The following is a 17,033-nucleotide window of genomic DNA, read 5'->3' as shown; positions in this document are numbered from 1 at the left end:
AAGATAGGAAATGGGAATTTGTCTAAGTGAAGCTCAAAGAGTCACCATTAGCTCTTCCTGGCTCTTGAAATATTTATGTGGATTGTTTCTCACTTCCTATTCCTTTTGTCCAGAACCTTTGTTGTTTTTGCCTATAGAATAACTGAGTGATTTCAGTAACTCATAAGGGACGTAATTACCATTAATAGGCAACCTGGCAATTTTCTTTATATGGATGTTCATTCGTTTAGATGACATAATGCATGACTAAGATTGAACCTGTTTTGAAAAGACCTGGGGAAATCAAATTGGACAGTTCGACTTAGAATAACTTTATTGTCACTTTGAATGTACACTAATCGATGTACATTGAAATAATTTTTGTTGCATTCAGCAGTCAGAGTCTTCACCTACAATATACACTACATAAACATGACAAAATAAATAAATACAAAATTATGCATATACACACATATTATATGACACAGCATAGTCCTGTTTGGGTGTGTATATGTACATGTGGGGTGAAATGCTATCGGTTCAGTCCAGTTCAGATATATTGGTACCAGCAGCTGCCGGTGGTTTGGAGAACCAGTAATGGTGGCAGTGTGAGGCTTTGCCCCCCAGACATCACAATTTTCTTGTTTTTAATCCTCTGCACTTGCATTTTAATGTATACCGATTAGTGCACAGAGTGTGAAAAAGTGTGTGCGAAGGAGGCACACACATGAGCTTCCTAACCGGTAGTGAAGGTAGGTAGATTTCATAGCTGTATATATGCAAGAAAAATGAATCTTGCAAGTTTAGCAGGCTGATGTCACAGAGAACAAAGCTGTTACAAAACCTGGTAGTCCGCTAGAAATAGTTTCAAACTTCCTCCCAGAGGGGAACAACAGAAACAGTCCATGAAGTTGGTGTCTGGGGTCTCTAACAATGATTTGAGTTCTAAGCAGATAGCCTAGATAGACAGTCTCAAAATGGGTGAACAGTGCAGTCAGGCGGTAGGGAATCAAGTAGGATGCTTGTCTGCATAGCTAGAGGTATAACAAGCAGGAAGAGGGAGATTATTATCCCACTATATAGAGTGCTGGTGAGACCTCATTTGGAATACTGCATTCAGTTCTGGAGACCTCACCTACAAAAAGATATTGACAAAATTGAACGGGTCCAAAGACGGGCTAAAAGAATGGTGGAAGGTCTTAAGCATAAAACGTATCAGGAAAGACTTAATGAACTCAATCTGTATAGTCTGGAGGACAGAAGGAAAAGGGGGGACATGATCGAAACATTTAAATATGTTAAATGGTTAAATAAGGTCCAGGAGAGAAGTGTTTTTAATAGGAAAGTGAACACAAGAACAAGGGGACACAATCTGAAGTTAGTTGGGGGAAAGATCAAAAGCAACATGAGAAAATATTATTTTACTGAAAGAGTAGTAGATCCTTGGAACAAACTTCCAACAGACGTGGTAGATAAATCCACAGTAACTGAATTTAAACATGCCTGGGATAAACATATATTCATCCTAAGATAAAATACAGAAAATAGTATAAGGGCAGACTAGCTGGACCATGTGGTCTTTTTCTGCCATCAGACTTCTATGTTTCTATGTTTCTATGGTAAGGGTTAGGGTTATGGTTAACTACCAATAAGATGCTGAAAATAAATAATGAAAAAGAATAAAAAGGAATAAAAAGGTGGGTTAAAATTTGATTTTGTACTTTTTATATTATTCTGTACATACATTCCTACTGGATCTATAAATAATATTTTCTTTTGTATATGATATTAGGTCATGCTACTTTATCGCAAACACAAGCATGCTGAAGGTAATAAACTTGGTTTCATTGAAAATGGCATGACATTTCCCAGCATGGAAATTCCACAATGACTCTTCCAATGGTCCAGAAGCCCATAGAGCCTAGGGGAAGATAAACTTTTGTTGAAGATCCTTCATTACACTTGTTGTGAGTGCTCCTTGTCCACCTCAGGTAATGTCAGATTCTGAGGAGGATGAGCCAGGCCCCTCTGGATACCCGGGGCCAGGGGATTTGCCAGCTAATGCAGAGAGTGAGAGTGAGGGAGAAAGTGACCTGAGTAACTACTAAAGGGGGCTAATATGACAATGGAGGAGTGGTCCCAGTCGGAGGATGAGGAAGACATTAGAGGGGAAAGTCAGTGGATAGACCCTCACTATAGAAGCTTTCTGAGAAGGTGAGAGAGATTGCAGAGCAAAAGGTATTAGTTTACAGCTTTTGCCTCTTTGAGGTGCGATGTCACTTCCAGGCAGTATAAAGGCAAAGGATTTGGGGTAATTGGATGAGGGTTTAAATGTCATTCAATGGAAGAGATGTTAGACTGGGGGTGTGATTGAACAAGGCCTTACCCCCATGGTTTCCGCCTCAATGAAAGACATTCTCTGCTGGATTATTTTTGCCTGGAACTTTGGTGAGGTGACTCATATGTTTAAAAGATACATGGACTTATCTAAGGAATACTGATTAGGCTGGGTTTGGAGTATTTCCAAAACATTGTTTATGTTTAGTTCCGAAGAGAAAAATAACTACTTTTTCCTTGCCATTTTAAAATATGCTTTTCCTTATGTGTGTTTTTATCAATAAAGAGTTTGATTTTATCATAAAATAAGGAATTTTTTAGTCAATGTCTCACTACAGTATCTAAGGCATAACTGAACAAGTCCAGTCGGTGTAACAAGTACTTTATTGTAAACAAGATCCATTAGCAACCCTTACAAGAATGTTCTCTGTCACAGTAGCCCTGCCAACGAGTTTGTCCTTTCTCTCTTGTGCATACATACAAGTAGTGAGACCCCTAGAGGCCATTCAGCATATAATATTGTTCTCCTGTGCATCATTCACCCAGTGCCCATCAGAGAAAGTTTCTGTCAGCCAATAGGAGAACAATAGTGCTTCCAATGATCCATTCTCAATTTTGCAGAAAGTGGTCTTATTCTCATAAGGTATAGAAAAAAATGTGACGTGATAGAAGAAAACTAACTACATTTTTGAAACCAGCATGCCTAATTAACTACAAAAAGCTCAATAGAAATTGTGTTACAAATTGTTCCCCATTATTTAAAACAATTTTAAAAACCCAGTTTAAAATCATACACCCTACTCACTCACATAGTCATACTAAAGGTCAAGGCTAGATGTTAAAATTCAGCGCCTCCAGGCGTGCTGTCAAAGTAAGTTTTCAAAGTCTTCCAGAAGGCCAAAAGAGTGAGGGTGGTATGAATCTTCAGAGGGAGTTGGTTCCAAAGAGTCAGAGCCACCACAGAGAAGGCTTTTTTCCTAGGCTCCACCAGACGACATTCCCTAATTGACTGGACCTGGAGAAGGCCGGCTCTGTTTGACCTGACTGGTCACTGGGATACATGAGGCAGAAGATGGTCCCTTAGGTAATCTGGTCCTTAGCCATGTATTAACAATTGGGGTTTTTTTAAAAGCCAGTTATTGGGAAAACATTTAGTAGATAATTATTTTTTCCTTGAAGAGTCCAAATTACTATAATGGTGTTTATCTGCTTAAAGCTCCAGAGATTTTCCAGAAAGCAGTGAAACCTAGAAAGTGTGGATGAAAGAGGTTATAAACTAATCCTAGTCCCATGAAGAACTTCATGTGGTGGGAAGGGAGAAGAGTTAACAGGACTATTAGGTTCGTTTACTCCAACATCTATCTCCTCCTCTTCTTGTTCTTGTTCTTGTTCTTGTTCTTGTTCTTCTTCTTCTTCTTCTTCTTCTTCTTCTTCTTCTTCTTCTTCTTCTTCTTCTTCTTCTTCTTCTTCTTTTTTGATCAGACCAATTTCAGATTTGAATTGTAAAAATCTCAATCATTATCCAAAGATGTCTGTATCTCCATGGAAGTTAAAGGTTAGATTGACGCTTTTCTCTTAGGGAGTGTGCTGGGAAAATCTAGTATGTTAAATCAGATCTTTTGGTGTGGATTGATATGTTGGAGACTTATTTTAGATTATTTTGGGGCTGTTGATGTATTCTTCTTCCTGGTATTCCTAGTTATCAAGGTGAATACACTCAATTGTCCAGAGGTCGATCCTTTTCCTATTCTACATGAATGGTACCAACCTGGTGACTTCCTTATTGGAGGGGTGGTTTCACAAAATCTATATCCTTTCAATGAACATTTATTCCAACGACATCCTTTTCAGGAGCTACATGGAATTTCAAAGTAAGCAGGTCCTACATATTGTTTCCTGAAATTATTACTTGTTTATTTTAAGCTTTTCTCATTGTCCACAACAATTTCTTTGATTTTCAATGGTCTTAAAGAAGGCTGCTAAAGTTATAACATAGACCAAGCTTTTAATGAACTTTTGGAGATTTCAAATCCCATCTCTCTGTACTAATGAGAAAGTATTTATTTATTTTGAAATATTTATTCTATTTTGAATTAAAAAAAGTCATGAATTTGAATGACCAAGGAATACCTAACTTCTAATAGAAGAGAATGTATAAAGCTCAGATTAAACTGTGCAGTTCTTGGTGCTCTGTGACCTTATTGTTGTTGTCTTGCAGATATTTTGTTAATTGATTAGGTAATATATTTAGTGTCCTGAAGAGCATTTCAAAGCACTGCATATGTTACCTTCTAGGATAGGATAGGATAGGATAGGGTAGGATAGGGTAGGATATAATAACAGACCTTGGAGGTCTTCTAGTCCAACCCCCTGGTTCGGCAGGAAATCCTATACCACTTCAGAAAAATGGTTATTCAATATCTTCCTAAAAACTTCCAGTGTTATAGCATTCACTACTTCTAGTGGCAACTTGTTCTGCTGATTAATTGTTGTAACTGTCAGGATATTTCTTCTTAGTTCTAAGTCCAGAGAGCTCAGAAAGCTCAGAGAGCCTCACTGGTTCCACAATAGCTAGAATATAAATGTATGAAAAGTTGGAAATTCATAATACAAGAAGAAAACATTCAAAAATATGGGCTTTCTATTACATAAAATAAGTATAAAATAGGAAAAGCATCTTTCCGAATTATCAGATTTCAAAAGAAGGAAGAGGAAATGGTGGAATAATAATAGTTAGAGGGTAAAATAAAGCAGTGGAATCAGTTTAGTTTTCTCTATATAAAACAGTACACATAATTTTTCTTATTGGTCATTAACAGAAATCCTAAAAATATTAAGTAGTGTACTTTTTAATGAATGTGTTCCATGGTATTCTTGTTGTTAGTTGTGAAGTCCAACTCATCACAACCCCATGGACAACATTCCCCCAGGCCTTCCTGTTATCTACCATCTCCCAGAGTCCATTTAAATTCACAACAACTGTTTCAGTGACTCCATCTAACCATATCATTCTCTGTCATCCCTTTCTTCTTTTGCCCTCAATTTTCCCCAGCATTAGGATTCCAATGAGTCCTTCCTTCCCATCAGGAGGCAAAGGTATTTGAATTTCATTTTCAGGATTTAGCCTTCTAGCGAGCAGTCAGAGTCCAAGGGACTCACAGGAGTCTTCTCCAGGACCATAGTTCAAAATCCTCAAGTTTTTGGCGCTCAGCCTTCCTTATGATCCAACTTTCACAGCCATAAATTGCAATAGGCAAAACCATAGCCTTGACTATACATACTTTCGTTGGCAGGGTGATACAGTATATAATGCACAATAAAATTTGAACAGTCATATTTTGAAGTAATATAAAAGAAATTTAACTTTATTTAATTTAGTTCCTAACATAGGTACAAATGACTATTCTTTTTAAAAAACTTTTTATTAACAATACAAAAATACACAAAACTTGACAAATCATATAAAGAACAAAAAAACACTAAAAGAAAACCTCATTAAACATATAAGAAACGGTTACATAGTACATCATTATCTTCATAGATTACATTTACATTTCTGATAGTTCAAAAAGAAAATATATATTTGACTATTTATACTTTTCAAACTAATAGCTATACTTACAGTTATTTACATTAAATATATTATGCATAATTATTAATTGTTTCTCTATTTGTTTACTTATTTATTTATTTATTTTGATTTCTAACCACTCATGAATGTTTTCCCAAATAGTAAAAAAAATCTCTCTTGTTTATTTTGTAATTCATATGTGAGCTTGGTCATTTCAGCACAATCCACTAGTTAATTAATTATCATATTATCTGATGGGATATTTTTGTCTTTCCAGTTTTGTACGTATGTTAATCTTCCTGCAGTTATTATGTGGACGAGAGATAGTATTTTGATTTGGGATATTGTCCTCAAATAATTCCTAGTAAATAGGTCTCTGTTCTTAATTCTATGTTGCATTGTGTCATTTTCTTTATCCACATTTTATTTTTTAACCAGTAATTCTGGGCATGACCACCATAAATGATAATGATGATGATGATGATGATGATGATGATGATGATGATAATAATAATAATAATAATAATAATAATAATAATAATAATAATAATAATTTATTAGATTTGTATGCCATCCCTCTCCGAAGACTCTGGTGTCTGGTGGGAGGAAAATGCCATCAATAAAACATCTTGTATAGATATTCCTTATAGGGAATCGATAGTGTTAGATTATGGTTTTCTTTCCATAATTTGTCACAGTCCTCTAACTGTATCGAATATCCAAAATTTCTCATCCAAGCTAACATGTTATCTTTAAATATTTTTTCTAAATTATCAAATTATATTAGATAGTTATATATTTTTGGAGACGGGTGGCATACAAGTCTAATAAATTATAATAGTAATTATTATTATTATTATTATTATTATTATTATTATTATTATTATTATTATTATTATTTTCATTATAAATTTGTTATGCCATCCTGTTAAAATTTTATCAATTGGGTTTAATTTTGGACTAATACTCTATTGTTCAATGTCTTTTTTATATCCGTAACTATCTGAAGATGCACTTGTGCCAGCAGGCCTGACGACACTATTTATTTATTTATTTTATTTATTTATTTATTAATCAGATTTGTATGCCGCCCCTCTCTGCAGACTCGGGGCGGCTCACTAGTCATCAGCCCCTGCATATGAATGAATGTATGCTGAATGGAATGTATTTTTGTGGCCTAGAAATGACTGTTTTTAAATTGGGGGTTTAGATTAATAATAATTAATAATAATAACAATTTATTAGATTTGTATGCCGCCCCTCTCCAAAGACTGGGGGAGGCTCACAGCAACAGTAAACAATGTATAACAAATCCAATAATTACAACTAAGATTAAAAACCTTATCATTAAAAAACAACAATATTAACCAATCATAACCATACATAAATCTTACTAGCCTAGGGATACATCAGATACCCCATGCATGGCAACATAGATAAAGTCTTGTGGAAGGTGAGGAGGGGTGTGTGAATCTCCGAGGGCAGTAGATTCCAGAGGGCCAAGGCCGCCACAGAGAAAGCTCTTCCCCTGAGTCATGGCAGATGACATAGTTTAGTCATCTAATGGGACCCGGAGAAGGCTGACTCTGTGGGACCTAATCGGCCACTGGGATTCATGCAGTAGAAGATGGTCCTATAGGTATTCTGGGCCAATGCCTTGTCTTACACATTTGTAAATTTTAAATTTGTCCGTATTTTAAGAAATCCAAATATAAATTATTGGATTCTTTTATTTTACATTCAGGAAGACCATTGCCAGTTGTTTGTCATTATTTCCCCTCATAAAATTCTTATATATTTAGGACTGTTCTGGTATTGTTTCTAATTTGTCCTGTGGCAAGGAATCCATTTTGGTCAGAATGAATGACTTTGTTTAATATAGATGAGTTTTCAAAGTCTTGTGGAAGGTGTCAGCTATTAAGGCTATATTTATCTTATAATCTACATTTAGTAAAGAAATATTCCTAAGTAATAGTAAAAACTATTCTCGATGATCCACAAATTTATTTACTGCAAAATTATTTTCTAAAATATTTTTATTTGCAGTCTAATTACAAAATTCTATCAACATGTCCTTTCCTTGGTTTTTGCTGTCGAGGAAATCAATGACAATCTGGAAATCTTACCTAATATTAGTCTTGGGTTCCATATCTATGACAGCTACTATGATGCTAGGCTGACTTATCGGACCACCTTGGACCTTCTCTTCAAATCAGATAGATTTCTACCGAACTATAGATGTGGACTTGAAAAAAATCTCATGGCCATCATTGGAGGACTTGGATCAGATACTTCATCTCATATGGCAGAAATTGCAGAGTTATACAAAATTCCACAGGTGGGCCAAAGGAATGGGGGCATTTTTATTGTTCTTAATTAGTTAAAAAAAATTAGAGCCTTCTTAAATATACCTTCTCATGTGTTTCTCTTAAAAAAACATTGATTAGAAGCAAATCTGATTGGATATTTAACAAAAGTTTGAAAATAAAATATTAGCCTGCACTGGTGAAGATGAATTTAAACCTGCTGGTATTTGATCATGTTCCAATTAGAAAAAAATAGTGACATCTGCTGAAATTCAACTGCATTTCCACATTATCATCCATTGGAATTATTTTATAAACAGTAAGGTATATGGACAGTCTAGAAACATGAAATATTATGAAATAATAAATAAACATAGATCGATTGATAGATAGATAGACAGACAGAAGACAAACCAAATAAATTAAACAGATTAAACAAATATTTTTGACAAGGTTTTAAAGTAATACACAAAGAGGAACAGGCAAAACAAAACATAATACATTATCCAAATCCTCTAATAAATATTCTTTTATTTTCTTTTAGTTGCCATATGGATCTTTTCCCCCCAAAGAATTTTGTATCAATAGATTATCTTCTTTTTATTTTATGGCACCAAATGAGGGTCCTGTATACATTGGAATTATCCATTTGCTTCAACATTTTGGATGGAAATGGGTTGGGCTCTTTGCTGTTGAAAATGAGAGTGGAGAACACTTTTTGAAGAAGATACAGGAGATGCTTTCCCAGCATGGAATCTGTCCAGCCTTCATACAAAGAATTCCCCTGCTGCTTCCATTGGATGACATCTATACATTTAGTGATAGAATGAAAAGTTTGTATATCCATCTCACAGACGTTAAAACAAATGTATTTATTCTCTATGGAGAGTCTTATACAATTCTCTGGCTTCTATCACCAATATTTCTAAGTGATCCTGAAGATAAATTAAACACATCCCTTAGAAAGGTATGGATTACAACAAGTCAAGTTGACTTCATACTCACTGGAAGTCTAAAGATGTGGAATCTCCAATTGTTTGATGGGGCCATTTCTTTTCAGATACATTCAGGTGAAGTTCTAGCATTCAAAGAATTTCTGAAGTGCATAAAACCTTTTCGGGGACAAAGAGATGGATTTCTAAAGAACTTTTGGGAACAAGCATTTGACTGTTTCTTGTCTACTCCAGAAATACCAACAATGGACATAAGAAAATGTACTGGTGAGGAAAATCTGGACAGTCTTCCTGGACCTCTCTTTGATATGCAAATGACAGGCCATAGTTATAGCATCTATAATGGTATATATATTGTGGCTCATTCTTTGCAAGCCTTACTATCAAAAGAAGCCAGTCAGAGTAAAAACTTGGTGGATAAAATCTTAATTACAGATCTGCCAACTTTTAAGGTAAAGTTGTCAAAAAACTGTGAAGTTTTATATATATGTGTATGTGTGTATATATATATATATGGCTAGCTGTGTGTATGTGTGTATATATATATATATGGCTAGCTGATGAGGCCAAAATAAGGCCGAAATAGATCTATCCTGGTCTCCCTTAATTTTAAAATTCCAGCTATAAACATTTAACATATATATATATATATATATATATATATATATATATATATATATATATATATATATATATATATATATACATACATACACACACATACACATATACATACATACATATATATTTATATATATATATATCTCCCATGTTTTTTTGCTGAATTTGAAAATTAAGGGAGACTAGGATAGATCTATTTCGGCCTTATTTTGGCCTCATCAGCTAGCCATACCCACTGGGACTTGAACCTGCAACCTTTGCTTTGTAAGTCAGAGAATTATCCTCTAGGCTACAGTATCCAATCCCTTCAGCTCTGCACCAGGGAAGGGTTACATATTTTTGTGTCAAATCATATATATATATATTCTATCCATGAAAGCATTGTGTTCTTTACTGTATATAATAATCATCTCTGTGATAATTCTCGGCATTTATCATATCAAGCTGCATTAAGAAATTTGGAAAGCAGGGTACTGCATTAAGAAATTTGGAAAGCAGGGTAAATGTTTTATCCCTCTATTATTTAAACTTCCTCTGTTTCTTCTTTTTTTCCCCAAGTAGCTGCACCCATTTCTGCAGAGCATTTCCTTCAACAACTCAGCAGGAGAAACAGTGTCCTTTAATGAAAAGATGGAAATTGTCGGAGGATTTGACATCATCAACACAATCATTTTTTCAAACAATTCCATTCAGAGAGGGAAAGTTGGAAGATTAGATCCCAATGCTCCAGATGGAAATGAATTGATTATTATTGAAGACATGATTGAATGGCACAAAGGTTTTAACCAAGTATGTACATTTTTTAGAGGAAAATATTTCAATTAAAATGTCTCCAACCAATCTCCTGCTGTGGCCTATAGGTAGAACTCTTGCCTCACAATCAGGAGGTTGTAAGTTTGATCCTAGGTAGAGGCAGATGTACGGGTTTCCTGCTTGGGCAGGGGGTTGGACTAGATGACCTGCAAGGTCCAGAGATGGGCTCCTCCAGTTCTGACTGGTTCTATAGAACTAGTACTAATTTGGTGGCCTAAGTCGCTAGATCTGGCAATGACCCAGACATGCCATGCCCTGAACTGCTTCTCCTCGTGGCACCCATGCACAGAACATTTTTAAAATATTGTGCATGTACCCATGTGCAGAACTTTTTAAAAAAATACTGTGCATATGCCCTGAGTGAACAGGCAGCGGGAGTAGCCAGAACCCATCCCTGGCAAGATCCCTTCTAATTTGTTATAATCTCTGCCAGCCACAATTCTCTTTATAGAATGTCTAATTTGTTATATTGTCAGCAAATGAAAAAGCATAACCATTTACAAATTACCTCTGCATTTGTTTTTCATGTTATGGAAAGGTTCTTCCAGTTTCTCTGTGCAATGAACTCTGCCACCTTGGATATTGGAAGAGAAAATCTGAAGAGAACATTTTTTGCTGCTATGACTGTGTTTCATGTCAACAGGGAAAGATTTCAAGCAAGATAGGTCAGTAAAGAAGTCCTTCAATTTTTGGAGACAATTCGGTTGCAAAGAAATCATTTTCTCAAAAAAGTTAGTTTGTTCGGATGTATGTATCTATTTCTTTCTAAAGATGAGGTTTCCCAGCCTGTAAAACAAAGAACAAACATAGCATCTAGTTAAATCTCACTTAATAATAATTTGTCAAATTTGAGAATAGAGTGGTACCTCTACTTACAAACTTAATTTTACATGGCAGTCATCCGAAAGCTTTACATGACAGTATAAAAGATGACAAGAGGGGAAAAAACTGATGAGAGAGAGAAACATATAGATATGTATCAGTGGTGGGATTCCAAATCTTTTCCTAATGGTTCTATGAGAGTGTGCTTTGTTCGTGATGTGCACTTGATACATGCACTTCATACGTGCACTTAAAGACTGCTCTCAGTGTTAGCGCTGGTGAGCTGAGTTGTTGTTTAACTCAGCTGAGGCACGGCAGTCTGCTCTGCTGTGAATCAGCTAGAAAAACCCAAGGGAATTTAAGAGAGGGAAGGGCAGGGGTGGAAGGAAAGGGCTAACCAGAGGTAGTTTTAGCTGGCTCTCCGAACTACTCAAAATTTCCACTACCAGTTCACCTGAACCAGTCTGAACTGGCTGATATTTGATATTTGTGTATACAAGCAAAGTTATATTGGGGAACATTTAAATCAGCTTGCTTAAACTTACAAAAAAATTACTTCCTCTAAAATTCCTGAAAAACAATCAAATGCAAACAGTATAAGAGACCTATGGAAAAGAAAATAACATCTTGCTGTAAGAATATATGGGAACATATGGAACTTATATTCCTTCCACATTGCATTCAGCCATGTTTGAACAACAGAACCAAACTGTAAGAATTTCAAAGGGTTCATTTGTTGCCCAGTTCATAACATGACTCATCTAAAATAGACTAAATAGTCTAATGGATTTATTGAAGCTTTCAAAATAATCAGGGTTTAGGAGGCTACTGAGATAAGGGTATGGAACAAAAAAAATCCCTTTTGAAATGAATAAATATTTAGAACGGCAGTTCACAGTGGATAAATAAACAGGAATAGGATAATTCTGTAACACACACACACAGAGAGAGAGAGGTGGGGGAGGGAGAGTTTTCTCTTCTAAACCCAGATTTAGTAACCGAGATATTGCAAGGAATATTATTGATGGAACATTTTCAAGAACTATTTCTTTCTTCCACATTACATGGTGCTTAACAGTAAACAGTAAATCCAGCAAAAATTTGAAAGAGATTTGATGAAGAAGATTAGTTTTGCTTTAATGCTCCTAGTTTTGTAAATTTCAGAAATTCCACTTGGATTGGAAGGAATATCAGTTTTCAAACAATAGTAAACATCTCAGAAAGAAATAGGAAGTAAATGAGTTTCATTTTGATTTTTTTAAATCCAGATACAGAAGATTGTTTCAAATGTCCTGAGGATCAGTATCCAAGCAAAGAACAAGATCGATGTCTTAATAAAACCATGACTTTCCTGTCATTTCAAGAACCTTTAGGAATCAGTCTGGCCTCAGCTACTGTTTTCTTTTCCTTCATGACAATTAATGTGCTTGGAATTTTTCTTAGATGTAGAGATACCCCCATTGTCAAGGCCAACAATCGGGACCTCAGTTATACTCTCCTTATTGCTCTTTTACTATGCTTTTTCTCTTCCTTGTTGTTCCTTGGTCAACCAGGGAAAATAACCTGTCTTCTCCGACAACCAGCATTCGGCATCATCTTCTCAGTTGCTGTTTCTTGTGTGTTAGCTAAAACTATTACTGTGGTTGTAGCTTTCATGGCTACTAAGCCAGGCTCCTCAATGAGAAAATGGGTGGGGAAAAAATTGGCTCTTTCCATTGTCCTTTCTGGTTCTTTTCTTCAAGCAAGTCTTTGCATTCTGTGGCTGGTAACATCTCCTCCATTCCCTGAGTTAGACATGAATTCCCTTACAGAAACCATGACTTTGCAATGCAATGAAGGCTCCATCTTTGCGTTCTATTGTGTCCTGGGATATCTGGGCTTCTTGGCCATTGCCAGCTTCATTGTGGCTTTCCTTGCCCGTAAATTACCTGACAACTTTAATGAAGCCAAGCTCATCACTTTTAGCATGTTGGTTTTCTGCAGTGTGTGGATCTCCTTTGTTCCAACCTATCTGAGTACCAATGGAAAAGCCATGGTGGCTGTGGAGATTTTCTCCATCTTGTCCTCCAGCGCTGGGTTATTGGGATGTATCTTTTTTCCAAAATGTTTCATCATTGTGCTGAAGCCAGAACTAAACACCAAGAAACAACTAACAAAATGAATTTATTGAATCATGTGAAAGAGTAGCTTCATGGCCTTGTGATGAAGATGCATATCTCTCATTTAGAAGGTTCTGCTAGTGGCAGATATTTCTTGCCTAAGAAATAGGCAATGTTTGTTTGTTTGTTTGTTTGTTTGTTTGTTTGTTTGTTTTCTATGCTGCCCAATCCCAATGGGATTCAGGGTGCCTTACAACAATATAAAAATACAATTACAATAATAAAAGAAATCAAGTATAAATATTAAAACAATAAAACCCCAATTATAGAACCCCAGTACAAACAACCCAAACAACACACATGCATGCCATTCAACATGATTTGGCCATGACAGATGTAAATATTCACAGCTCCCAGGTCTGCCAGCAAACCCAAGTCTTCACAGGCTTTTGGAAGGCCAGTAGGGTGGGAGAAGTACAGACAGTTATTAAAAACTCAACTTTGCCGCCAAGCATGGGGAAACTAACACACACCCCAATTGTCAAGGCTGGTGTATGGTTTGATTGGTTGTGTGATTATTTTATTTTATTATAAGGGTTTTAAATTGTATTTTAAAATTGAGTTTGTACACTGTTTATGTTGTTGTGAGCTGCCCCGAGTCTTTGGAGAGGGGCGGCATACAAATCTAATAAATTATTATTATTACTATTATTATTATTATTATTATTATCATTATTATTATTATTATTATTATTGGAGGGGAGGTTGGTTCCATAGAGTCAAGGCAGTCATAGGGAAAGCCCTCCCCCATGGTCCCGCCAACCTGCGTTGCTTAGCCAACAAGTCCTGGAGGAGGCCAACACTTTGTGATTTTATTGGTCTCTGGGAGGTATGTGTCAGGAGACGGTCCCATAAATAGTTTGGTCATAAGCCATGTAGAGCTTTATAGGTGATAACCAACACCTTGAATTGTGACTGGAGAGTAATTGGTAGCCAGTGCAGCTTGCAGAGTGTTGATATTATATGGGTGTACTGAAATACACCCATGACAGTTCACACTGCTGCATCCTCGACTATCTGCAGTCTCTGAATCTCTTCAAGGGTAGCCCCATGTAGAGCGCATTGCAATAATTTACATGGTAAGTGATGTGAGTGTGCATAAAGCCTTCTGGTCCAGGTAGGGCCACAACTGGTATACCAGGCAAATGTGGGCAAAGCTCTCCCTGGGCACAGCCAAGAGATGATAATCAAGGCTCAGCTGTGGATCCAGGAGGATACCCAAGTTGCAGACCTTGTCTGAGGGGAATCAAAGTTTCCCCCCATAACAATGGATGGGCAGATGGGATGGTCCTTCAGAGATATACTGTGAACTCCATCTGCTGTGAACTCCATGTGGCATCAGGAAGGACATCTGGCTAATAAATGCTCAGTCCCATCCTATTGTCCCAAGGTCATAAAAAGGAAGAGGGTATATTTTTTTATTGTATCATATGAAAGTTATTTTTTCTCAAGGATATTGAGTTTAAATGGAATGGATATAATCAGTTAAGATAATTAAATAATTAATTGGAGTTACTGTATCTTTTAGTTTTTCACAAAAAACTAAAAGATACAGTAGCTCACATTACACAACTGTCTTAAAGAAAATGAATATGTCATGGCCCACCCACCACCCAGGCCCGCCCGCCAGCCTATCCCGGTTCCTCCGCCGCTGCCCCACAGCCCAGGCCTGGCCCCCAGCTTGATGCGGCCCGCCTGCCAGTTACCCCACAGCCTGCCCGCCATCCAGGCCCGCCTGCCACCCTATCCCGGTACCCCCATGGGCACCCTCAGCCCAGGCCTACCTGCCACCCAGGCTTGCCCGCTGGCATATCCCAGTTCCTATCATATGTTGATGCCGGGGAGGGCAAAGGGGTGGATGCAGCCCACTGCCTCTTAGCTGGAGAGCCAGATGGGGGCGGAGGTGATGGTGGAGTCTGGTGCTGGGGCCATGCAGGGCTGCAGACCAGCAAGCCACTCTCTGCTCTCTCTCTTTCCACTCTCTCCTCTCTCTCTCTCTCACTCACTCTCTCTTTCTCCCTCTATTGCCAGCGTGGTGTACAAGAGAGAAAGAGAGAGAGAGAGAAAGGAGGGGAGAGAGAAAGAGAGAGAAAGAAAGCAAGAGAGAGAGAAAAAAGGAGAGGAAGAGAGAGAGAGAAGAAAGGAGAGAGAAAGAGAACAAGAGAGAGAGAAAGCTAGAGAGACGGAGAGCAATAGACAGAGCAAGAGAGAAAGAAAGAAAGGGAGAGAGAAACAGTGAGAAAAAGAGAGAGCAAGAGGGGGGAGAGAAAGAGAGAGCAAGAAAGAGAGAGAGTGTGAGTGAGTGTGAGAGAAAGAAAACACAGAGAGAGAGAAAGAGAGGGAGAGAGAGAAAGAAATGAAAGCAAAAAGGGGAGAAAAGAGAAATGAGAAAATGATTGAGGCAGAGAATGAGAGGAAAGAGAAACAAAAGAGAGAGAGAAGTGACTCTTGATTAAAAGGATATGGTAAAAAGGACCCATATAGTAATAGATTTTGGTTTTGTTTTATTATTAATTTCTTTTAATAAAAAAGAAGGGAATTTTTTTCCCATTCATTCATTCATTCATTCATTCATTTATTTATTTATTTATTTATACTTCTATGCCGCCCAGTCCCAAAGGGACTGCCACTCAGACACTATACTTTTCTGCCCCACCGAAAAAAAATTAGAGGGAACATTGACAATAAGTGTAAGTTTTTTCGCCCAGCAAAAAACTAAGCAACCAAAAAAAATACTGATAGAAAGAACTCCTCAAATGACACAAGGTCATGTAATTTCAAGTTTCAGATATGCAAGGAAAATTATTTACAGGGTCTCAAACTTCATTTTTGGTCACATATGACCCAAACTGATCAGTAGGGTTAAATGATTGAAGGGCAGGTATAAAGGGAAATTATGTGGATTGATTGGTGTTCTTGGACACAAATCCATATACCCGCAAATATATTTGCATTCTGAACTAAGTAAAATTTATTTATTATTTTTGTTTAATTATTCAAATAAGTTTTCAATTGACTACTACCTAATATTTGACAAAGGTAAGAGGAGTCAGTGTGAAAAGGTTGAGTAGGTAATTAATTCTCCCTGGAATTGTCCAAATCAATATAATTTGTCTCCCTACTCAAAACTCCAGAGATTTATTTAAAGATGAAGATAAGAACAAACCACAAATATGTTATAAACTAACCACAGTTCTATAGGGTGTTTGGAAGAGATAAGCAAGCTACTCAAGTTTATTTCTTCTGGTATTTGTTTTTCATTTTATTAGAAAACTGCAAGATATGAGTTCTGGAAATCACAGTCAGTCAGTCAGTCAGTCAATACTCAAATTGCATTTCTGCTAAAGCAAATTTTTTTTTGATAATTTTCCCTTAAGAAACACGAGAAAAGGTACTTTACTTAGTGAAATAATCCCTAAAAAAAGTGGTAATTGGAAAATTTATTGAATGTGCAGAGATGGGCATGATGACA

General features: G+C 36.6%; 2 protein-coding genes across 2 annotated transcripts in view; one reads left to right on the top strand and one right to left on the bottom strand.

Annotated features, from left to right (window-relative positions):
* Positions 1-17,033, bottom strand: part of LOC139154299 (uncharacterized) — a 1,065,525-nt gene that overhangs the window by 927,152 nt on the left and 121,340 nt on the right. The gene's annotated exons all lie outside the window — the stretch shown is intronic.
* On the top strand, positions 7,540-13,563 carry LOC139153183 (vomeronasal type-2 receptor 26-like). The gene is made up of 6 exons (XM_070726819.1): positions 7,540-7,559; positions 7,934-8,225; positions 8,738-9,598; positions 10,329-10,556; positions 11,119-11,245; positions 12,671-13,563. Exons 1-6 carry the CDS (start codon positions 7,540-7,542, stop codon positions 13,561-13,563), a joined length of 2,421 nt encoding a protein of 806 aa, XP_070582920.1.

This window comes from Erythrolamprus reginae, chromosome Z, assembly GCF_031021105.1.
Source record: "Erythrolamprus reginae isolate rEryReg1 chromosome Z, rEryReg1.hap1, whole genome shotgun sequence".
Taxonomy (NCBI): domain Eukaryota; kingdom Metazoa; phylum Chordata; class Lepidosauria; order Squamata; family Dipsadidae; genus Erythrolamprus; species Erythrolamprus reginae.
Note: the sequence above shows the minus strand (reverse complement) of the source record. Positions and strands in the feature narration are given on the sequence as shown.

Bases quoted from the DNA above. Each gene is read 5' to 3' on its own strand.
- LOC139153183 (XM_070726819.1), top strand. From the start codon at position 7,540: ATGCCTTGTCTTACACATTT. The intron at 10,557-11,118 runs GTATGTACATTT...TGTTATGGAAAG, and splicing joins GGCACAAAGGTTTTAACCAA to GTTCTTCCAGTTTCTCTGTG. The intron at 11,246-12,670 runs GTCAGTAAAGAA...TTTTAAATCCAG, and splicing joins AAAGATTTCAAGCAAGATAG to ATACAGAAGATTGTTTCAAA.